The following is a 22,121-nucleotide window of genomic DNA, read 5'->3' as shown; positions in this document are numbered from 1 at the left end:
CCCCCCCCCAGGACGTGAGCTCAGGAAGGTGGTGTCAAGAGAGGGACAACCCTGCCCCCGGGGGTGGAGAGTTTGGGGGGTCAGGGCAAGGAGTTGCCCAAGTTTTAAGTCAACTAGTGGTGTGGGTTGCCCCTCTGGTCTTGGGGAAGGTGCTCAGCGCCTCTTGGCCACCTCCATGAGGGAATTTGGTGGCTGCCAAAAAGCCACCGTGGCCGAGCGGTTGCCGTGTGCCACCTTCCCTGATCTGTGCTTGTGCTTGGATCTGGTGGGGTTCATTGGGGTTGTCCTTTCCCTCTGCTCTGCCCTGGGGAGGCTCCATCTGGAGCACTGGGACCAGTTCTGGGCTCCCCGGTTCAAGAAGGACAGGGAACTGCTGGAGGGGGGACAGCAGAGGGCTACAAAGATGATGAGGGGCCTGGAGCATCTCCCTTATGAGGAGAGGCTGAAGGACTTGGGTCTTTTTAGTCTGGAGAAGAGAAGGCTGAGGGGGGATCTGATCAATGCCTAGAAATACTTCAAGGGTGGGTGTCAGGAGGATGGGGCCAGTCTTTTCTCAGTGGTGCCCAGGGACAGGACAAGAAGAAATGGGCACAAATTTGAACATAGGAAGTTCCACCTAAACATGAGGAGGAACTTCTTTCCTGTGAGGGTGGCAGAGCCCTGGCAGAGGCTGCCCAGGGAGGTGGTGGGGTCTCCTTCTCTGGAGACATTCAAACCCACCTGGACATGTTCCTGTGCGGCCTGCTCTGGGTGGATCTGCTTTGGCAGGGGGTTGGAGGAGATGATCTCCAGAGGTCCCTTCCAACCCCATATGATTTTGTGATTCTGCGATTCAGCTGCGCCTGTTGCTGGCAGTAACTTTCCCGCTGGGCACCAGAGCTCTGAGCCGGTTTTTCAACTGAAATTTGGAATAAGGGTTGAGCTGAGGTGCAGGCACGACACAGACTGCTCTTTCGCTTTCTAGGCTGTCGTATTTTATGGAGGGACCATCTGTTGTGAGTGTTTACAGGTGTTTGTTTCATGTTTCACTTCACTGGGAGGAGGCAGCGCTCTGCACTGGGTGACTTTTGTTTAACTGAGAGAAACCCCTGCAGAAGCGCTCACTTTCCAAGAGCACGAGGAAGGATGGACCCGAAATGCTCAAGCATTGACCCTCTGAAAGGGAGGTCTCTCTACCCAGCTCCAGCCTGGCTGGGGCGAAGCGATGGAGGGGGTTCTTCTCCTCACCCTCTCAGCCAAGACCAGAGCGGGGTTTAACAGGTGAGACCTGAATGGAGCTGAGGGATGGCTGAGGAGTCAATTCCAGGGGGTTTTGGGCTCCGTGGTGCTGGGAGCACTCCCAAGGCTTCTGATCTCAGCTCAGAACGCTGAGCACAGAGAATCAGTGTTCCTGTTCCCTGACCCTTGTGTCAGCTTGGGGCAATAACTCTTGTCTTTGTTTTCTTGGGCACTGTAGGTCTTCGGGCAGTACTGACTCCTTCTCCAGTGACCTCATGTCTTTGTTTTCTTGGGCACTGTAGGTCTTTGGGCACTGACTCCTTCTCCAGTGACCTCGCGCTGTTCAGGCCGTTCTTTCTCTGTTGATCCAGTGCAGTTTTGCAAGGGAAGGGAGAGGTGGGAAGCATTTGCAGGCTGTTCCTAGCGAGGGTGGTGACTTTAAACCCTCCCCCTGTCTCAGGAGAAAGGTGCAATGGCCTGTGTTCTTTTTATTTCTGATACCTTTTCAGCTTGGTGGTGTTAGTGTTTCTAGGCTTGAATTTAGCTGCCTTTCACCTTGATGGATTGTGCATCTTCTGAGCACCTCCCTGTGTCAGAAAATATGGTTTTTGACTCCTCTGCTGTAACTGTTTCCACTAAACCTCTGTAGCAGGTACAGCTTTACCCTGTCAGCAGGATAATACATTGACCCCGGCCACCTCTGGATGCTCCCCACTCATTGCACCATTTCCAGTCTTCGGATTTCTTGCCTTTTGAAACATTTATCTTTACTGCCTTGCTGAAAGATGTCAAGTATTAATATTTTCTGGGGTTGAAAATGGGGCTGCTGGCACAGAACTGCGTGAGTGAAACTTCGGACAGCACTGAAATGGTTTGGAAATGGTCTTTTTCCTCCAGCAGAGAGGCTGCAGGACTGAAGGAAGACAGAGGGTGAGGGAAATACAAACAGGAGAATGTCTTCACGGCGAGGACGGGGCTGGGCTGAGCTGTAGTAATTTGATATTAACGGGTGTTGTTAGCGCGGTAACGGTCTGGCTGACTTCTTTTAGAAAACCTTTCACCCATGTGTAACAAAACTTTATTGGAGCTGGAACTACGTGAAGTTTTTACGCTTTGTGTCTTCTGTCTGATTAACTGAAATTCTGCCCTACTCTTCTGGGGTGTTTCAGAAGAGCTTTCTGGTATGTATTTAGTCTGATGTCTAGCAAGGTACCAGCCTTGTGTTTGCTGTCTTCTGCCTGGTTCCCTTTTTCTCATAGGACTTGTAGGATCTCAGTTATTTCTGCTTTGAGCTGCCAGACCTGAGTCTGCTGGGCTGGTTTCAGCTGGGGGGGAGGGTTGTGTGTGTGGCATCACCCCCTTTCCATAGGAAATACAGATTATTACCAGCTCTTAAGCCTCGCTGTGTTGGAGTTGTCTCAGTCCACAAGGATTGCAAGTAACACATGGCTTCACTGTGCTGTACAAACACGGCTCCCAAATGTATCCCTACTGGATATTGCCACTTGGACAACATGGATAAGCACAGGTTTCGATATCAGGTTGTCGGATAAGCGTATTCCTGATGAGGCAGGTAACAAAAAGGCCTTGTTTCCTGAGAGAGTCACTTTGAGATTTACAACTTGGCTGGGAAGTCTGCTGACCTCAAACTGTGTTAACATTTCTCATGAAGGTGCAGGCATCAAAGCTCGGTAAAGTGGCACTTAGGCAAAGGTGTGTGTGTGGTGGCCTCTTGGAAAGGCAGCTCTTGCTTTTTGTTAAGATGTGTGGGGTTTTCCAACTGTGAACTGCAGCGGGTGTGGAATAAACCAGTTCCCCATGAGGCATGTTCTGGATCAAATGTGTGGGTCCCCTGGACTCGAACCACACTTCGCCCAGTGATACAAAATCCTGAGATGAGCCCCGTTGAGAATAGGGCTCTTCTTCTTGGAATTCAGGCCCGAAGGCAACAAATAACAAAAGAGCAAAAGGAGCTGTTGAAGATGCTCCAGTGGGGTGTAGCTGGAAAATGATTGGGAGGCTTTAAGGACAGCCTAATGAGTTTTCCCCTTGGTTCTTACTCTCAGGGTGGGATTTGTCAGCTGTGAATCAGCCTCTCTGGGAAGATAATCAGCTGACAGAGGTGCTGCTGGTTTAATATTGCCCTGTTTTACTCTTTTTCTATCCAGTACAAGATCCATCCTTGTTCTCCTCCCTTCCTGCCCCCTCTAAAACAGGGCCTTTACGCACATTCTTTTTCTATCCAGTACAAGATCCATCCTTCTCCCCGCTTCCTGCCCTCTCCCAAACAGGGCCTTTGCACACACTAGTCCAAGCCCCTGCATTACTGATGCTGAAGGATCTTGGTCTTCCTGGTGGATCCTGACTGCAGAGCTGTGAGGGGGCTGTGCCTCCACTGGATCTTGGTCTTCCCGTTGGATCCTGACCGCAGAGCTGTGAGGGGGCTGTGCCCTCCACCTCTGCTGCTGCTGGTCAAGGGCTGCACTTGCCAGGGGGCTTGTTGAGCTGTAGTGCGGGCAAAGTAACAGCAGTTCTGGAAACTTAGAAGGTGTTGACCTTTTTAGCTCAATTGGCTTCCTTTTTCCCCCCCCATCCATTGAGGTAGGTGTTGGAGCTGCCCCAGACCCCGTGAATCCAGGGGAGACTGCATTACGGTGAGCCTGGTGTTGCAGGGACAGAGGGTTGCAGCCCCAGTGAGCTGTGGTTACAGCACAGCCACAACTATTGTATCCCCCTCTGTAGCCCTTCTCAGGAGTGCTGAAACACACCCTTATGTTGGGATCACTGTTTGCTCTTCTGAAGCCTTCAGTCTTGGCAATGAATTCCTCCTATATATCATGGCAATGGGGCAGTGGTTTCTGGTGAATGGAGACTGTCCTGTGGTTCTGCTTCAGCTAGATTAGCCCATATCTCTGTGTCAAGAAGGGTTTTCTCTCTGAAAGTAACAGCACTCTTCAAATCAGTTAAAAGAACTTCTTTCAAAAGGAAAGAAACCTCTAAACCTCTTTGATCCTTGCACGGTGGAAGTGGGGGTGATTGGAATAGTTTAAGCCAACAGTGCTGATTTGGTCATGAGCAGAGTGCTTTCAAGAGCAGATCTGGATGAGGGAGAGCCCTTTGTATGACATATAGAACAAAGCCAGAGCTGTATAGGGGCTGTGATCATGGGAACGCTGACGAGGCTGGGCTGTGGCCAGAGCTGAGCTGTGGGAAATACCATGAGGGGCAGGGGTGCTGTCAGATGGGTGCTGCCCTCACTGAAACCGAGAGGTCTGAAGACATCTCGGTGAAGCACTGCCCTAAAACACCTGGGTAGGAGATGTGCAAGAACATGCCCTTCACCCACAGCCCCTCGGCGGGTGCAGGTGGCAGAGAGCTCCTCTTCTCTCCCTGGCCCATGGAGCAGCTGTGTGCGCTGGCAGGGCCTCACTTGGCAGCATGTGTGTGGAGGAAAACAAATTTTTTCACTGGTGTATGGCAAAGAGACACGAAAAGAGTGGGGCAAGAGGCAGTGGTTGTGGAAGGGATCAGTTGTGTTTTTAGCACAGGCTGTAGCTGAAAGGAGAGAGACTGTCAGCAGCGCTGATGGAGTGGAGGTTCTACAGGGAAGATACAGGCTCCCTCTTAGATCTTTAAGAGCACTTAGAAACCTTCCTTCCCTCAGTGTCTAGCTTGCAGAACTTCAGAAAGTTATTTTAATACTCCCCCCTCCTCTCCTTTCAACAAGTGCTACGATTCTGGGCACCAGCTTCTGAGAGTCACAAGCTTCTGAGTCTTGTCTTCCACTTGCCGTGCAACAGAGCTGTGTGTGTCTGCTCCTGATGCTTGAAGCCAGAGACAAGTCGCAGTCCTCTGTGAAGAAAGCATTCATATTTGAGTGCGGTTGTGGTTTAAGATTCTTAGATGAGCCCTCATAGGCAAAGAGGTGATAATTTCATTACAGTTGGCCCTCATGGTGAGATTCTCAAGAACCTGGTTAAGAGCAAGACAGCAGCTCTCTGCCACTCGGATCTTCCTAACAAGCTCTCACGCAGAGCAGGGTTTTCTTCCTCTCTAATCACAGTCTGTGGCTCAGTGTGACGAGTCTGAACGCTTTCCTTCTTGTCTCTGCAGCTGCTGAAAAGTCTGAAGAGGCTGTCGGAGCTGCCCATCACAGTTGACGTTCTTGTGGTAAGAGCTGTGAAATCTCTCCTGCTTCCCTCGTGTCTCTCAAGTCCCGGGAGAACTGTGATGCTTTCCCAGGAGCGAGGCCTGTTGCCTCGTCTGCCTGCTCCACCCTGTGTCACAGGCGTAATCGCGGTACGGCTCTAGAGATAAAAGGCAGCGCGAAGGAGCGTGTAAGTGTGAAGCCTCAGAAGACAATTTGTCATTCTCAGCTCTTCCAGAAGCTTCACACTTTACTGGGATGTGAGAACCGGAGCCATTCCTGACCCAAACAGAATCGGCGTTAGATTAAGAAGTGCTAATCCTGACAATTATTAGTAATTTCTGTCTTTAAACTTACCCGCGGTCATGGTAAATGCTAACTTGGGTTATGGCCACAAATAATTAATGTTTGTCTAAGGCAGAGTTAAGTCGTCTTGGATTTACAGAACTGTAGTAAACGCTCCAATGGCTGCTGAAAACATAATTTATTCTCTGGCGTATCTTTGCTGTTAGATCAAGGGGTCTGTCTTCTACCTGGTGGGGACAGGCAGGGGGTGAACTTTATTCACCCCCTGGGAAGTTGAGTAGAGGTGAGGATGCCCCGTGTCTTGCTCAGATGAACTGATGTCCGGTCTCTCTCCTGAAGGAGACGGGTGTTGGGAAGACTGTGAACAGCTTACGGAAACACGAGCTTGTAGGAGACTTCGCAAAGAACCTGGTAGCCAGGTGGAAGAAGCTGGTGCCGGTGTCCCAAGAGACAGACAGGTGAGTGAACCTGGGTGGTGATCTTGGTGGAGAAGCTTTGTTCTGGTTTTGCCATGGGGATGAGAAACTTCTCCGATGGAGGTAATAGATCTTGATGGAGAAGCTTTGTTCTGGTTTTACCATGGAGATGAGAAACTTCTCTGATGGAGGTAATGAAAGGGAAGGCTCTGGGAAGGCGCGTGAGGCAACTCTGGATGGGGTTTGTGCCTTGGTTTGGGAGAAATTCCCACCTCTGGTGAAGAGATCAACAGCAGAGGCCAGCAAAGTGCCTTTAATAAAGCAAGAGACACAATCTGCTTGCTTCACAAAGTTATGATGCTAAAGAGAGGAAGTTGTGGGCCCAAGGAGAGGAAATGGCTTGCTTTGAAAGAAGCCTTTTATGTGCAGAAATCCTGTGGCGACTGAAAGTTAATGCTGGCCAGTGTGTTGTGATAACAAAGCTGTGCTGGAGGCAGCAATGAGAGCCTTTAGCTGTGTTTCCCATAGGTGCCACACAGCCAGGAGTGTGAAGGCACAGAGAAGTCTCTCTGCACATCTGTCTCTGCTTCCCAGTGAACTGTGAAGTCTCTAGTCCCAATAAAAATGCTTAATGAATCCCTGCATTGGAAGTGCAGTTCCTAAATCCCTGAACGTTGCTATGCCTGCGAGAATTAGTGGTGTTCTTGCCACAAAACTACCAAATACAACCTTAGTCTTCTGTAGGAGAGGTTCCTGTCCATGGCAAGAGGCTCTTCTCATTCATATTGGGAAATTTTAGTCTCACTGCTTGCTTTTTTTATTTTCCTCTTCAGAAATAACCTAGATTCTGAAGACCGTGACTACGAGAGGAGCAGCTCAAGCAAAAGACATCAAGAACCTTCCCTCAGAGAGGATGAGGAACCCGAGCAGGAGTATTCAGAAGCCTTCCAGCCGTCTTGCAGCCAGTCCTATAGCCCGGCTCACAGGGAAAAGAAGTCCAAAAGGTATCCTAGGCCTGAGAGAGCCCACGAGACTTATGGCTATAGCAGCCAGGAGGGGAAGGGTTGGGGCAGATCTTCCCCAGTGCTCTCTTCAGATCAGGAGTACTCGGACTATGGACAAGCTGTGTCACCTGAGCCAAGTGAGAGCCCTCAGGACACGTACACAGACCCTTACGCCTCTGAGGAGCAGGAAGAACCGACGGTTTTTCGCCAGAAAGCCAGTAAAGGCCACAACCTTCAGGAGAAGCAGGGAGCAGGCCGGGAGAGGAATTCTGGGGAGTTCTATGACAAAGGGAACACGAGTCGAAGCAAAGAGCACAAGTCTTCTCACAAGAAGCAACGACTTGATGGCAGAGGGGAGGACAGGACCTCTGCCTTCAGCCCAGAAAGATTGCACAAGACCTCATTTAAAGAGCAGCTCCGAGAAGCCCCCGTGGCAGGAGGCAGCAAGGAGAAGCAGAGGACGTCAGATGGCACCAAGAGGGAGAAGAACAGAGAAAGCAGCACCTCCAGAAAGGAGAAGTTGCCGCCCTTGGAAGAGTCTTTGGACAACCATGTTAAAAAGCAAAAACATCGGGACTCTGAAAGAGGCAAAGTGGAAAAGGCCAAACTGAGCCTGGAGACCTCGACCACAGAGCGGGAGAAACGGAAAGCTGAGGGTGACTCATCAAATAGGATTAAAGAAAAGGGGGTTTCTGGGAGCTCAAAATCTTCAGAGGGGAAGCGCAAATCCTCTGAGGCGGACAAAAAATCAATGGGTTTTTCCTCCAATTTTGGGGAGGGAGAAGCAGAGGATGAATTTGAACAACCTACAATGTCTTTTGAGTCGTACCTCAGCTACGACCAACCCCAGAAAAAGAAAAAGAAAGTGGTCAAACCCTCTGCGCCAGCTGTGGAGAAAGACCCAGGGCACAGCAAACAGAACGGATCCAAAGCCAGTTCCAACGGCTCAAGCTCGAGTCAGAAGAGTCCAAGCCACAAGCGAACGAGTGAGAAAAAGGCAGAGAAGGAACCACCAGAGGCTCCTAAACCAAAGAGGGTAAGGTTTTGAAGGATCTGCAAGTGAACCAAGGATGTGGGATCAGCTGCTCTCGGTCCTCTGCCCTCTGGGGTTCTTAGTTTTCCCCTTGGATGTGCTGGCTGTGTTGTGCTTCATGCTGTGCTTGCGGTGTCTCGCTGGCATCTGGCTCTGTGACTCCTGGTTCCTGCTGGGAGATGCTGTGTGTTTGATATGCCCTGCACCGCAGGCATCGCTTTGTGCTGTTTGAGTGGAAGTTCTGCTGGAAAAGCAGGTGAAGAGAGAGGTGGGGGAGAAATGCAGTAGTCAAACCCCTGTTTATTCAAAACTGCAGAGAGTAAAAAGAGAACATCTTCAGCTAAATACTTGTATGAAAGCATATTGAACAGGATACGCTTGTTAAGCATTCAGAGTATCTTTAGATCTGAATCAGCTTAGAATGCCTCATAGGCAGTGTATCTCCACCTGCTAGAAAGGTTCCCATGTCTCTCCTATCAAGTATTATGTGTCTTTTTCTAAAATGGACCTTTTTTTATCTATATCTGTACTGCGGTTCTGTTAACTAAATCTGTTGGTCTCCGTAAATGGGGGACAAATGGGAGAATGAGCATTAAAATGCAACTTATTCTAGAAGACAGACCTTCTTTTGTGAAAGCTTGTAAAACGAGCACTGTTTCTGTACGTATTGATGGCCACGTGTGTGCCAGGGGTTTGTATATAAATAGGGACTAACGGCTAAAACCTTGACTGCTGCTTTTGGCTGCTTTGTATTGACAGCCCCGACGGAGCCACAGTAACGTGGCCGAAGGGCAGCCTCCCGCTGAGGCTGTTTCCTGGTGTGAGCTGATCAGCATTGAGTGGCTCCTTCAAAACCCAGCTCAGTGCTGTTTGAACGCTGGCAGGACGTAAGATTCTCATCTTACTTGCATGTGCTTTGTCTCCTTCCAGATAGTTTTAGATGTGGTCCCGACGTTACCAGACATCCCACTGCCGCCGATCCAGGCCAACTACCGTCCTCTTCCTTCGATCGAGTCTATTCCCTGCTCCCAGACAAAAAGGAAAGGTATGTTGGGCAGGCAAATAGGTCTGAAATGGGCTGCAGCCACTCCGGCTGGGCTGTTTTTGCTCTGTTCCTTTCTTACTCCAAGTCTTTCACTCCACAGCGGTGTCCTCACCAGTTGAAGAGAGTGAGGCGGGTTTCACAGGCCGCCGGTTGAATTCAAAGATGCAAGTGTATTCAGGCTCGAAAACTGCCTACCTCCCAAAGATGATGTCTCTGTATCAGCAGTGTATCCGTGTCCTCAGCAACAACATCGACTGTAAGTACCTTTCCTTGTCTGTCTTAAAGTCACGTCTTAAAGTCAGCAGATTTACTGCTGTCTTGGTACCTCGTTTGTGTCTCTCCCAGTAGCGTCGGGCTGGGAGCATGAGAAGAGTCAGTTGCCCCTTCTCGCAAGGCAAGCTGACTGATATGGGGGAAATCTCCCTGAAAGCTCCAGTGCTGCTGCAGCATCAGCAGCCAGCATGCTCTCAGGGAGGGCTCGAGCACTGGGAATAATGGTAAATGAAGCCTTGTGCAGGCACTTCTGCACTTGGAGAGACTGGTGCCTGCTGACCCACCAGAGCGATGGCACCCACGGTTCCTTTCTCCTTCCCCTCCTCTTGTGCAGTGGCTGCAGCAGTTTCCACTGCATTCGAGTCGAGCCTTTTTCCTTGGTGAGGAAGGGGCAGGATAAATACTCTGCATTTTGCTTCTCTCTCTAGCCATCTATGAAGTGGGTGGTGTTCCTTTCTCGGTACTGGAGCCAGTGTTGGAGAGATGCACCCCAGAGCAGCTCTATCGCATTGAGGAATGTAACCATGTGAGTGGCTGGGCCTGGGGAAGGGCTGGTGACACGCGGGAGGGACGTTCTGTCCTCATCTGCAATAGATGAATAGTCAAGAACAGCCTCTTGACAGCAAGAGGTGGCTTTTGCTGGTCCTGAGTTCCCTCTGCCCCTCTCTTGCTGCACGTTGCTCCCAAAGCTGCCTTGTCCTCGCTGCTGTTCCAGTGCCACCGGCGCCAGGCGGTGCCGAGGGAGAGGGGGGTGAAGGTGTCCGGGGGGATCCCAGCTCACGGGTGGGTTTGTTTCAGGTCCTCATTGAGGATACAGATCAGCTCTGGCACAACCACTGTCTCAGAGACTTCAAGAATGAGAAGCCTGAGGAGTTTGAGTCCTGGCGGGAGATGTACCTCCGCCTTCATGATGCACGAGAGCAGCGGCTGCTCATGCTGGCCCGGAACATTGGCTCAGCTCACGCCAACAAGCCCAAAGGTAAGGTAGGGCTGAATGATGGGAGGGCTGAGGAGAGACTGAGAGAGCTGGGGCTCTTTAGTCTGGAGAAGAGAAGGCTGAGGGGAGACCTTATCAATGCCTACAAGTATCTCAAGGGAGGGTTGAAGGAGGAGGGAGCCAGACTCTTTTCAGTGGTTCCCAGTGAGAGGACGAGGGGCAACGGGCACAAGTTGGAACATAAAGGGTTCCACTTGAATATGAGGAGAAACTTCTTCACGGTGAGGGTGGCAGAGCCCTGGAACAGGCTGCCCAGGGAGGGTGTGGAGTCCCCTTCTCTGGAGATCTTCAAGACCCGCCTGGATGCTCCTGAGTAACATGCTCTAGCTTTAGGCAATCCTGCTTCAGCAGGGGAGTTGGACTAGATGATCTCTATGGTCCCTTCCAACTCTAAAATTCAGTGAAATTCAGTGAATGCTGCCGAGGGTATGTTTGTGTGGGGGGAAGGTCTTCCAGAGTGACTGGTTTAAATCTAGTGTGATTTAGGAGTTGTTTAACATTCTGGTCTTTATGTTGTGGCCATTGCTTATTGGCTTAGCAGGCTCTAGACTTCATCTGTAATGCTGTTGATGCAGATGAGCCAGAGCAATATTTTACAGCAAGAATATATATGTAGGGCTGCAGAGACACCTCCTGTTATGCTTGAGTGGGTTCTCCATGCTGGGGCTGAAGAACCCCAGGGTTGAGGGAAGCATTCCTGCTCTTTTGGTGAACATTATGAGAACTGTTGACCTGATCAGTCTGATTTCTCACAGCCCATGTTGACCGAAAGAGGTTCAGACCTTAGGGAGGAGGCAATGGCCTGAGCTTTGGAATGGATGGGTTGGGGAAAGGTGGATGGAGCTGACTGTAATAAGACAAGCACTGAGGAGCCTCCTTTATCACTAACTGGATCTAACCAGTGTTTCCCTCTGGCCTCTTACAGGTCGAGTGGCCAAAATGGCATATGTGAACTCTGCAGCAAAGCCCCCTCGGGATGTACGACGGAGACAAGAGAAGTTTGGGACTGGAGGAGCTCTTCTGCCAGAGAAGACCAAGTGAGTGTTTCTCAAGAAGCGCTTACTGTTCAGAGCCTCTTCTATGCATCCCCCTGAAGCTCCGTGTCCTGGCAGGAAGGGACACTGTGTCCTCCGGAGGCCCTTTTCCAGGGAATCCTGTACCTGTAATAGCCTCTGTCTTGCTGGGAAGCCTGGAGGTCCTGGTCCCTGCTGGTTCCGTGGGGTCTCAGCCATGCTGCTGTTATCAAATGTGGCTTGGACCTGAAGAATTGCATCAAACCACAGCGAATCCTTTCCTGAAATGTCCCATCTCTTTTTCAGAATAAAACCAGTCCTGTACACATCTAGCAAAAGCCACGCTCGTGTGAGTGAGGAGCAGTCCTATGATGGGCCCAGCACCAGCAGTGCCCACTCTGTCCCATCCTCAGCCAGCACCTTCTCCTCCTGCGACCCCAGGAAACCACCAGTGAAGAGTAAGTACAAACCCCAGAACGTCCCTGGGTCTCCCTGAGCTCCTCCCTCACAAACGCCCAAATCTGGGGCTTCTCCTGGCTCTGCAGGAGGGGGATGTTGGTGGCCTCTCTCCTCTCCCCAGGGAGAGGCTAAAGGCTGTTCCAACGCTTCCATCTGCCTTGGCTCTGCTTTGCCAGGGCTGCAGCTTGGAGCTGCTTTCTGCTCCCCTCCTCTGTGGCTGCTGCTTTAATGTGAGGGATTTTTGGTTGATTTTTTTCTTTTTGTTTTTTTTTTTCTTTCTTTCTCTGTTGCAGAAATTGCACCCATGATGGCAAAGACTATCAAAGCTTTCAAAAACAGGTTCTCTCGGAGATAAGTTTGAGTGCAGACCTGGAACTTTCCCTCTTGTGGGGGAGTGGCACAGAAGGGGAGAAGGTCCCCAAACAGCCCTTTTCTTTGGACCCTTGGGAGGCTGCAGCTGCTGGGAAAAGCTTCGATCTGCACAAGATGACAGCACAGTATTTTATCTTTTATTCTGGTCCCTTTCTCAGTGTCAAGCCCTCTTCTTTTATCCTGCCCTTAACATCCTGTTTCTAGCTTCGTCATCCGTCAACAAGAAGGGTGTACAGAATCTCTCAACGCAAGAAAATGTGAAGTCTTGGCACCTGCTGAGAGTGGAAGATCCAGAGACTATTTACTATTTAACCTCTTAATAAATTATAAAATGGTTTTAATTAATATTTTGCCCCCTATCCAACTGGTATTATTTATGTTGCTCCTCATAGGCTCCCCCCTCGCAATGCAGTCTGAGGGTCGGCCTCTCTGTGCCTGGAGCTGGCAGGAATCCCTCTGAGTGGACACTGGGTCTCACTGGACTCTTTTCCTCATGAGTTGGTACCTGCTGGCCCAAAGTCCCACCTGGACCCTCTGGGACAGGTCGGACCAGTGGCCCGTCTGCTCATCGATCCTTTGGCAAGTCCATAATGTCCTGAGGCTTTGCTCTCTCCTCATGTATGTTCATAAAATCTTGTCTTTTGCCCTTTGCTGTTACTGTAGATCTTGTCAAGATCCTTACATTGTTGTGCAGGGATGGCAAGAGCCAGCAGGGACTTGATCTCTGCTCCTGTGGTCTCCTGCTGGCTACTGGAAGAAAACTTTGAGGGGTTTTGGGAGAAATCTTACTGTGCACCAAGTCAGATTTTAATTTTTTTTTTTTTTTGAGAGGGGACTTTGTCTGCCTCTGTTATTCAAAACAGTTTTTAAGTATCAATTGCTTGGAGGTTCTTGCAGGAGAACAGAGCTTCCCTCTACCCTTGACTGATTAATGGTGTGTCTCTATCGGGGAGGGTTGTTCCCTTTGACCAAGTGTGCAGTTTTGGGAGGGACGCACATGGAGTGGAGAGGGAAGGGGACATCTCCCTCACCAGCCAGATCAGCCCAATCAACCCTGGTGACCCACGGGGTGACAGACGTCGCAGCCAGATCACCCTCGCATCCAAAGGTTTGGCCAGATGACCCTTGAGGACCCTTCCAACCTGGTATCTGTGATTCTGTGATATCAGTGAAGGCAGGGGTTTGCCTCTTTTGGTGGAAAGAAGGAATCCTTTTCTCTTGTTTTCTGTGTGGAACTGGGAAAGACTTATTTCCAGTTTGGAAGCTGGTGCTTAAATCGTGTCTCTTCCCTGTATGTTTTCCTCTGTGCCCCCTCTTTGGAAAAAGGATGGATTTTAGTCTTTGAATTGGAAACCACTTGACTGGGGTTGGAGGGAAGTGAATAAGGGAGTGTTGTGAACATAGGAAGAGTTCAAAAGGCTGGGCTGTGCTTGGTGTCTGAGGAACTGGAGCTCTGGAAGGAAAGGCTGTGGGATGTGGCCCGGTGGCTGGGCTTGTTGGAAGTGTGAGGAGGTGCCCTGAAGCCCAGCTCCTTCCCCTGGGGAGGTCGGGAGCCCGAGTACTGTGTGAATGGGGTGATTCCAGGTCCCTGTGCTGAGGCTGCAGCTGAGAGAGCGAGGAGCCGGGCACCCCCAGGCACTGGCTCTTCAGTGCCAGGCCTTGTTGTGGGGAGCATGTGGGGCTGGGGGTCACATCTGCCTCCAAAGGGAACTTGCCCAGAGGAGGTGCCAGCAGAGGAGGTGCCAGCAGAGGATGGGGCTGGGTAGAGCCAGGATGGGTGCCCAGGGAGCCAGGCTCTCTGGTAGTGCTCAGAGGTCCCACCGGCTGGGGAAGAAAAAGGAGAGATTCTCCTGCTGGAAGCCATATTGGCTGCCCGAGGCCTTGGCTGGCTGGGGAAGGGGCCCGTAGTGGAGGCTGCTGGTGGTGGTGGCTCTGGAGAAGCTGCTGCTGGTCCCGTGGCTGCCAAAGCCCGGCCCCGTGGAGCTGTAGGTACGGCCTGAGCGGGGCCAACCTTGCTGGGAAGAGCCCTCCCGGGAGGGCTCCACAAACCCCCTGGAGGCTGCTGCTTTCTGGGGGTTTCTTCCTTTTCCTCCTTCTCTGTCTTTCCAACCATTCTGAACGCCTCTCTGGTGTTCGTTGGGTCTGTTCTTGTCTTCTTTGGAAGGTCCTGGACAAATGTTCTCAGACTCTGATGTGCTCTAAGTCTGTTCCAGTCCCAGATGCTTTCATGTTCCCGTGCAGCATTTCAGTGTGTGTTGTGCTGTAAAATAACGGCTCCTTCCTCTTGCCATTTTGCTGTCTTTAATTTTGATGTATTTTTAATGAGATAACAATATATTCTCTTCTGCTGAGCGTTGTGCCACCCTTTATTTCTCTGCTGTACTGGGGGCAGAGGGGAGGGAAGAGGAGTCTGGCATCATGAGGGACGAGCAGGGGGGTCCCTGTCCTGGGACACAGACTGAGCACAGCCTTGGGGACACAGAGCTGGCTTGGGGCCGGGGGTGACACGTGTGCCACGTGTCCCTGCTGCGCTGCAGCCCAAGGAGCTGAGCAAAGCTCTGCCTCTGCCCCCATGGCCACCCCACAGGTGGTGGGGTGAGGAAGGTGGGCAGGCGGGGAGCGACGGGGGCTGGCAGGGGGGGGTTTGGTCCCCGATGTGTACAGACAATTTTCTATGTTCCTTTTTTTTTTTTTTTGTGGTAACTAAGAGGAATATTTTAATGAGAATGAGTTCTATGAGAAGAGGAAAATCATGTCTCAATAAAAGCCAAACACTGGAGCGAGTCTGTCTGTTGTTCTGTCTGAGCGAGAACCGCTGAGGATGCTCTGGGTGGGCCCTGTGGGTGGTGGGGGAGTGACTGACTGATGGCTGATGGGAGCAGGGATTCTCCTGTCTGTTTTAGCTCCTGGAGGGAGGGAGATCCCTTTGAATAGTTGTTGGGTTGGTTTTTTTTAAATAAAGAAGTGAGAGAGCACGGAGTGCTCCGAGTTCCTGCTTTTGCAGAAAGAAATACACCTTTTTTGAGCCCCTCTTTTTATCAGTCTCCAGCGTACTGTGGTCGGGGTTCCTTCACGTACCCCAGTGTGCTGAGATCTGTATCTGCCCAGCTTGGGTCCCTGCTCTTCTTTTGCCTTTTTTCACAGTGTTGGGTTTCTAGAACACGGTGTTGCTTTGTGGCAGCATTTGTTGGTGTTTTCTCCCTCAGAAGACAGAGCAAATCCAGTTTCTCGTTGTTGAGAGCCATGGGGGCAGTGGGAATGGCTGGGAGGAAACAAACGAGCTGTCCTGTGTGTTAATAACTTCCTGGGCTCCTTCCCTCTCTTCCCAGGTTCAGGAACATTCCTCACATGTCCTTTGATGACATGGCCAGGGAACTGGAGCAGACGTTTAGCCTGAACCAGGACCCAACGGGGGAGCTGGAGTACCAATACTCGATACCAAGCTGTGTGGTGTTGTCGATACACCAGAGGGACGGGATGTCATCCAAAAGGACCTGGACAGACTGGAGAGGTGGGCCCAGGTGAGCCTCATGAGGTTCAACAAGAGCAAATGCAAGGTTCTGCACCTGGGCCAGAACAATCCTCACCACCAATACAAACTAGGGGGTGAGGTATTGGAAAGCAGCCCTGAGGAAAGGGACTTGGGGGTTCTGGTGGATGAGAACCTGGACATGAGCAGGCACTGGGCAGCTGCAGCCCAGAAGGGCAATTGCATCCTGGGCTGCATCAAAAGAAGTGTTGCCAGCAGGTCCAGAGAAGGGATTCTGCCACTTTACTCTGCTCTGCTCTTGTGTGCAGCTCTGGAGCCCTCAATATAAGAAGGACATGGACCTGATGGAGAGGGTCCGGAGGAGGGCCACAAGGATGATCAGGGGGATGGAGCACCTCTGCTACGAGGACAGGCTGAGGGAGCTGGGGTTGTTCAGCCTGGAGAAGAGGAGGCTCCGGGGAGACCTAATAGCGGCCTTCCAGTACCTGAAGGGAGCCTACAGGAAGGCTGGGGAGAACCTGTTTAGAAAGGCCTGTAGTGACAGGACGAGGGGCAATGGCTTCAAGCTGGAGGGGAACAGATTTAGATTGGAGATTAGGAGGGGGTTCTTTACTGTGAGGGTGGTGGAGCACTGGAACAGGTTGCCCAGGGAGGTGGTTGAGGCCCCATCCCTGGAGATATTCAAGGAGAGGCTCGATGAGGCCCTGGGCAACCTGGTCTAGTTGGGGGTGTCCCTGCTGACTGCGGGGAGGTCGGACTAGATGGCCTTTGGAGGTCCCTTCCGGCCTGGGAAATTCTATGATTATACCCCACCAAGTACGATGCCGACCCACGGGCCTGGGGGGCGGAGGGGGCTGCTCCTCCTGCTCCCTGGGCCGTTTGTGCTGGGAGGAAGGGGCAATGCATCGGGGTGGCAGCCTGGACACACAGCTCCGGTTAATAAAACACACCATTACTGTTGGGATCAGTATTTTGTTCCTCCAAAGCAAACAAGAAGACCTTCAGTCATGGCAAGGAATTCCTAAATCTAATGGCGATGGGGCAGTGGTTTGTGGTGAACAGAAGCTCTGAAGAGGCTGCCGGAGGTGCCCACGGCAGTGGACGTTCTTGTGGTAAGAGCTGGGAAATCTCTCCCCCTTCCCTGGGGTCTCTCCAGTCCCAGGAGAACTCTTGGCCCCGGCAAAGCTGCCTCCCCAGGAATGGGGCCTGTGCCCTCGGCCGCCTGCTCCAGCCCCGTCTCACAGGCCCCATTGTGATGCGGGTCTGGAGATAAAAGGCAGCGCCAAGGAGCGCGTCCCTGGAGAGTCTTGGAGGAACCTCTCGTGTCCCCAGCTCTTCACCAGCCCTCACCTTGAACGAGACCTGAGATTCTTGACTCTGAGATAGAATAGGCATTAGATTAGGAACTATTATCCCGACGATTATTAGTTATTAGAACTAATATTAGTTTAGATTATTAGTTTATTAGTTTACTAGTTTATTCGATTACTAGTTTAATAGGTTATTAGATTATTAGTTTATTAGTTTACTAGTTTATTCAATTACTAGTTTAATAGGTTATTAGGTTATTAGTTTATTAGTTACTAGAACTAATAATCCCACACAAGTATTAGTGAAGTTTTTCTTCACCAACTTTACCCGCAGTCATGGTAAGTACTAACTTGGGTTATGGCTACAAATAATTAATGTTTGTCTAAGGCAGAGTTAAGTTGTCTTGGATTTACAGAACTGTAGTAAACGCTCCAATGGCTGCTGAAAACATAGTTTATTCTCTGGGGTATCTTTGCTGTTAGATCAAGGGGTCTTCCTTGTACCCGGTGGGGACAGGCAGAGGTGAGGATGCCCCGTGTCTTGCTCAGATGAACTGATGTCTGGTCTCTCTCCTGAAGGAGCCAGCTCTTGGGAACACCGTGACCGAGCTGGACGCAGACTTTGAGGCCAGTTTCCAGGCTGCGTGGCAGAAGCTGGAGCAGCTCTGCGAGGAGGCAGTGAGGTGAGTGACCCTGGGTGGTGATCCTGATGGAGAAGCTTTGCTCTGGTTTTGCCATGGGGATGAAAAACTTCTCCGATGGAAGTAATAAAAGGGAAGGCTCTGGGAAGGCTTGTGAGACAAGTGTGTGAACTCCGGATGGGGCTTGGGCCTTGGTTTGGCAGAAATTCCTGCCTCTGCGGACCAGAGAGCGTTGGGCTGCTGGTGGCCACAGTTTTGGGTGAATATAGGGACCGACTGTCAAGAATTTGTGGTTTTATGAAGCAATTAACAGCTTTAAAAGGCCTTTCAAGGCCAGCAAAGAGCCTTTGATAGCAAGAGATGCAATCTGCTTGCTGCCCGTGTTTTCATATAATGATTTTGGGGTTTTTATCCCTTCAGAGACAACAAATGTGCTGAGAAGGAGAAATGCCGGGACTCTGAAAGAGGCAAAGTGGAGAAGACCAAGCGGAGCCTGGAGACCTCCACCAAAGGGCGGCAGGAAGGGTCATCTAAGAGTGACTCTTCCAAGAAAACTAAAGAGAAGGGGATTTCTGGGAGCTTCAGCTCTTCCGAGAGAAAGCGCAAATTCTCTCATGTGGCCAAAAGATCAACTGGCTTTCCCTCCCTTTTGGGGGAGGATGAAAAGGAAGAGAAATTTCCACTACCCACCATGTCCTTTGAGGAGTACCTCAACTATGACCAGCCTCAGAAAAAGAAAGTGAAGAGAGCGGTCAGAGCCTCTGTGTCGGCGGGGAAAGAAGAGCAGCCCCGTGTCGACAGCTCCTGCTCCTGTCAGCCCAGCCCCAGCCGCAAGCGCAGCCATGAGCAACGGGGAGAGCAGGAGCCACCAGAGGCTCCTGAACCCAAGAGGGTAAGGTTTGGAAGGGTCTGCAAGTGAACCAGGGATGTGGGACCAGCTGCTCTCGGTCCCCTGCCCTCTGGGGCTTCTTCCTTTTCCCCTTGGAGGTGCTGGCTGTGTCAAACCTTGACTGCTGAGCTGAGTCTTTTTGCTCAACTTTGAAACACTTTCCCCTTCAAAGAGTGTTTTTTATAATCTTAGCAGCCTGTTAGGATGCTGAGAAGGTGCCTCATATCCATGTTATGGGTATGTGACCTGCCTGCACGTCATCTCCTTCCAGACACTTCTCAACGTGGACATAAAGCTCCCAGAGATCCCCCTGCCGCCGATCCAGGCCCGCTGCAGCCCCCTTCCTGCTGCTGAGTCCCCTCCCTGCCCCCAGAAGAAAAGGAGAGGTATGTTGGGCAGGCCAATTGGTCTGAAATGGGCTGCAGCAACTCAGGCTGGGCTCTTCTTTGCTCTGTTCCCTTCTTACTCCACCTCTTCCACTTCACAGCGGCTCCCTCGGCAGCTGAAGAGCCAGAAGGGGGTTTCCCAGGCTGCCGGGTCTATTCCAAGACCCCGGTGTTTTCGGGCCTTAACACCGCCCGAGTCCCAAGGGCTCCTTCTCAGCAGCCTGTCCCAGGGGTCACCAACAACACTGCCTGTAAGTACCTTTCCTCCAGCACTGGAAATAGGGGGAAATGGAGCCTTGTGCAGGCACTTCTGCACTGGGAGAGACTGGTGCCTGCTGACCCACCAGAGTGAGGGCACCCAGGGTTCCTTTCTCCTTCCCCTCCTCGTGTGTGGTGGCTGCAGTGGTTTCACTGCACTCAAGGAGCTGAGCCCTTTTCCTTGGTGAGGAAGGGGCAGGATAAATACTCTGCATCTTGCTTCTCTCTCTAGCCATCTGTCAAGAGAGTGGTGTCCCTCTGCTGCGGCCTGTGTCGGACAGATGCCCCCCAGAGCCGTTCTCTGGCACGGAGGGACGTCACCATGTGAGTGGCTGGGCCTGGGGAAGGGCTGGTGACACGCGGGAGGGACGTTCTGTCCTCATCTGCAATAGATGAATAGTCAAGAACAGCCTCTTGACAGCAAGAGGTGGCTTTTGCTGGTCCTGAGTTCCATCTGCCCCTCTCTTGCTGCACGTTGCTCCCAAAGCTGCCTTGTCCTCGCTGCTGTTCCAGTGCCACCGGCGCCAGGCGGTGCCGAGGAAGAGGGGAGTGAAGGTGTCCGGGGGGGATCCCAGCTCACGGGTGGGTTTGTTTCAGGTCCTCTCTGAAGATACAGAAAGGCTCTGGAGGGACCGGTGTCTCCGCGAATTCAAGAACGAGGAGCCCAGAGGGGCCGAGTCCTGGCGGGAGATGTACCTCCGCCTGCACGAGGCACGGGAGCAGCGGCTGCTCCAGTTGGCCCAGAAGATCAGCTCAGCTCAGGCCAACAAAGGTGAGGAAGGGCTGGACCATGAGAGAGGGCTCTGGGAATGCTGCTGAGGGGACGTCTTGGTGTGAGGAAAGTCTCCAGAGTGGCTGGTTGAAATCCAGTCCAATTCAGGAGCTGCTTCACTCTCTGTTCTCTGCTAAGACAGGAACGGAGGAGCCCCATTTATCATGAGCTGCATCTGAGCCATGTTTCCCTTTGGCCTCCTACAGATCGAGCGTCCAAAACCGTGCTTCTGCACTCCCCGCCAAAGGCTCCTCGGGACGTACGACGGAGACAAGAGAAGTTTGGGACTGGAGGAGCCCTGCTGCCAGAGAAGACCACGTGAGTGTTTCTCAAGGGGCGCCTGCGTAACTGTAATAGCCTCTGTCTTGCTGGGAAGCCTGGAGGTCCTGGTCCCTGCTGGTTCCGCGTGGTCTCAGCCATGCTGCTGTTACCAAACGTGGCTTGTACCTGAAGAATTGCATCAAACCACAGGGAATCCGTTCCTGAAATGGCTGTCCCTTCTCTTTTTCAGAACAAAACCAGTCCTGTGTGCATCCAGCACCTTCTCCTCCTGTGACCCCAGGAAACCACCAGTGAAGAGTAAGTACAAACCCCACAACGTCCCTGGGTCTCCCTGAGCTCCTCCCTCACAAACGCACGAATCTGGGGCTTCTCCTGGCTCTGCAGGAGGGGGATGTTGGTGGCCTCTCTCCTCTCCCCAAGGAGAGGCTAAAGGCTGTTCCAACGCTTCCATCTGCCTTGGCTCTGCTTTGCCAGGGCTGCAGCTTGGAACTGCTTTCTGCTCCCTTCCTCTGTGGCTGCTGCTTTAATGTGAGGGGTTTGGGGGTTGATTTGTGTTTTGTTTTTTTCTTTCCCTGTTGCAGAAATTGCACCCTTGATGGCACAGTCCATCAAAGTCTTCAAAAACACATTATCTCGGAGATAAGCTGCAGTCCAGACCTGGGACTTTCCCTCTTGGGTACGCGTGGCCTGATGGAGAAGGTCCCCAAACAGCCCTTTTCTTTGGACTCTTGGGAGGCTGCAGCTTTGTCATCTCTCAAAAGAAGGGTGTAGAGCATCTCCTGAGAACATGTCAAGTCTTCACACCAGCAGAGAGTGGAAGATCCTGAGAATATTTATTTTTTAACCTCTTAATAAATTATAAGATAGTTTTACTTGATATTTTGCCCCATGTCTCGTCCCGTAGTCTCTCCCCTTGCAATGCCGTGCGAGGGCCGGACTCTCAGTGCCTGGAGCTGGCAGGAATCCCTGTGTCTGAGTGGACACTGGGTCTCATGGGACACTTTCCTTGTGAGCTGGTACCTGGACTCTCTAGGACAGCTCGGACAGGTGGCCCATCTGCTCATCGATCCTTTGGCAAGTGCATAACATCCTGAGGCTTTGCTCTCTCCTCGTGTATGTTCATAAAATCATGTCTCTCACCCTTTTCTCTGCTGTTACTGTAGATCTTGTCCAGATGCTTACGTTGTTGTGCAGGGATGGCAAGAGCCAGCGGGGACTTGTTCTCTGCTTCTGTTGTCTCCTGAGTGGAGAGGGAAGGAGACATCTCCCTCACCAGCCAGATCAACCGAATCAACCCTGGTGACCCACGGGGTGACAGACGTCGCAGCCAGATCACCCTCGCATCCAAAGGTTGGGCCAGATGACCCTTGAGGTCCCTTCCAACCTGGTATCTGTGATTCTGTGATATCAGTGAAGGCAGGGGTTTGCCTCTTTTGGTGGAAAGGAATCCTTTTATCGTTTTCCGTGTAGAACTGGGAAGGACTTGTTACCAGTTTGGAAGCTGGTGCTTAAATCGTGTCTCTTCCCTGTATGTTTTCCTCTGTGCCCCACCTTTGGAAAAAGGACGGATTTTAGTCTTTGAATCAGAAACCATTTGCCTGGGGTTGGAGGGAATTAAGGAAACGTCGTTTGTTGTTCATGCACATGTACTACATTGCGGGAGTCCAAAAAGCTGGGCTGCGCTTGGTGTCTCAGTGGAAGTCTGGAACGAAAGAACCCCTGATTGCAGCCCATCGGCTGGGGCTGCTGGTGTTGCTGGAAGAGTGAGGAGGTGCCCTGGAGCCCAGTTCCCTTGGGGAGAGGGCAATCA

At 51.6% G+C, this 22,121-nt stretch overlaps 3 protein-coding genes across 4 annotated transcripts in view; 2 read left to right on the top strand and 1 right to left on the bottom strand.

The window, feature by feature from the left end:
- Positions 1–12,628, top strand: part of LOC106898563 (transcription elongation factor B polypeptide 3-like) — a 13,168-nt gene extending 540 nt beyond the window's left edge. Inside the window, exons 2-11 of the mRNA XM_014959864.1 lie at positions 5,332–5,388; positions 6,011–6,129; positions 6,921–8,127; positions 9,055–9,169; positions 9,270–9,425; positions 9,871–9,968; positions 10,241–10,421; positions 11,365–11,476; positions 11,759–11,910; positions 12,205–12,628. Coding sequence (XP_014815350.1) covers positions 5,332–5,388; positions 6,011–6,129; positions 6,921–8,127; positions 9,055–9,169; positions 9,270–9,425; positions 9,871–9,968; positions 10,241–10,421; positions 11,365–11,476; positions 11,759–11,910; positions 12,205–12,266 — 2,259 coding nt within the window. The 3' untranslated portion in view covers positions 12,267–12,628. The remainder of the gene's footprint in view (positions 1–5,331; positions 5,389–6,010; positions 6,130–6,920; positions 8,128–9,054; positions 9,170–9,269; positions 9,426–9,870; positions 9,969–10,240; positions 10,422–11,364; positions 11,477–11,758; positions 11,911–12,204) is intronic.
- Positions 1–22,121, bottom strand: part of LOC106898564 (kelch-like protein 31) — a 33,161-nt gene that overhangs the window by 10,066 nt on the left and 974 nt on the right. The window lies entirely within an intron of this gene.
- LOC106898565 (transcription elongation factor B polypeptide 3-like) lies at positions 12,769–21,188 on the top strand. 2 transcript variants are annotated; one of them, XM_014959868.1, is made up of 12 exons: positions 12,769–12,901; positions 15,613–15,804; positions 16,742–16,885; positions 17,663–17,766; positions 18,145–18,616; positions 18,885–18,999; positions 19,101–19,250; positions 19,490–19,581; positions 19,855–20,029; positions 20,236–20,347; positions 20,541–20,608; positions 20,893–21,188. In XM_014959868.1, the coding sequence occupies exons 5-12, from the start codon at positions 18,416–18,418 to the stop codon at positions 20,952–20,954; spliced, it is 975 nt and encodes a 324-aa protein (XP_014815354.1). In that variant the 5' UTR covers positions 12,769–12,901; positions 15,613–15,804; positions 16,742–16,885; positions 17,663–17,766; positions 18,145–18,415; the 3' UTR covers positions 20,955–21,188. The 2 variants fall into 2 exon arrangements, with proteins under 2 accessions (XP_014815354.1, XP_014815353.1); XM_014959867.1 differs by having other exon boundaries at positions 18,885–19,250.

The sequence above is a fragment of the Calidris pugnax genome, unplaced genomic scaffold (assembly GCF_001431845.1).
Source record: "Calidris pugnax isolate Ruff unplaced genomic scaffold, ASM143184v1 scaffold521, whole genome shotgun sequence".
Taxonomy (NCBI): domain Eukaryota; kingdom Metazoa; phylum Chordata; class Aves; order Charadriiformes; family Scolopacidae; genus Calidris; species Calidris pugnax.
This window is presented reverse-complemented; position numbering and strand designations above follow the sequence as displayed.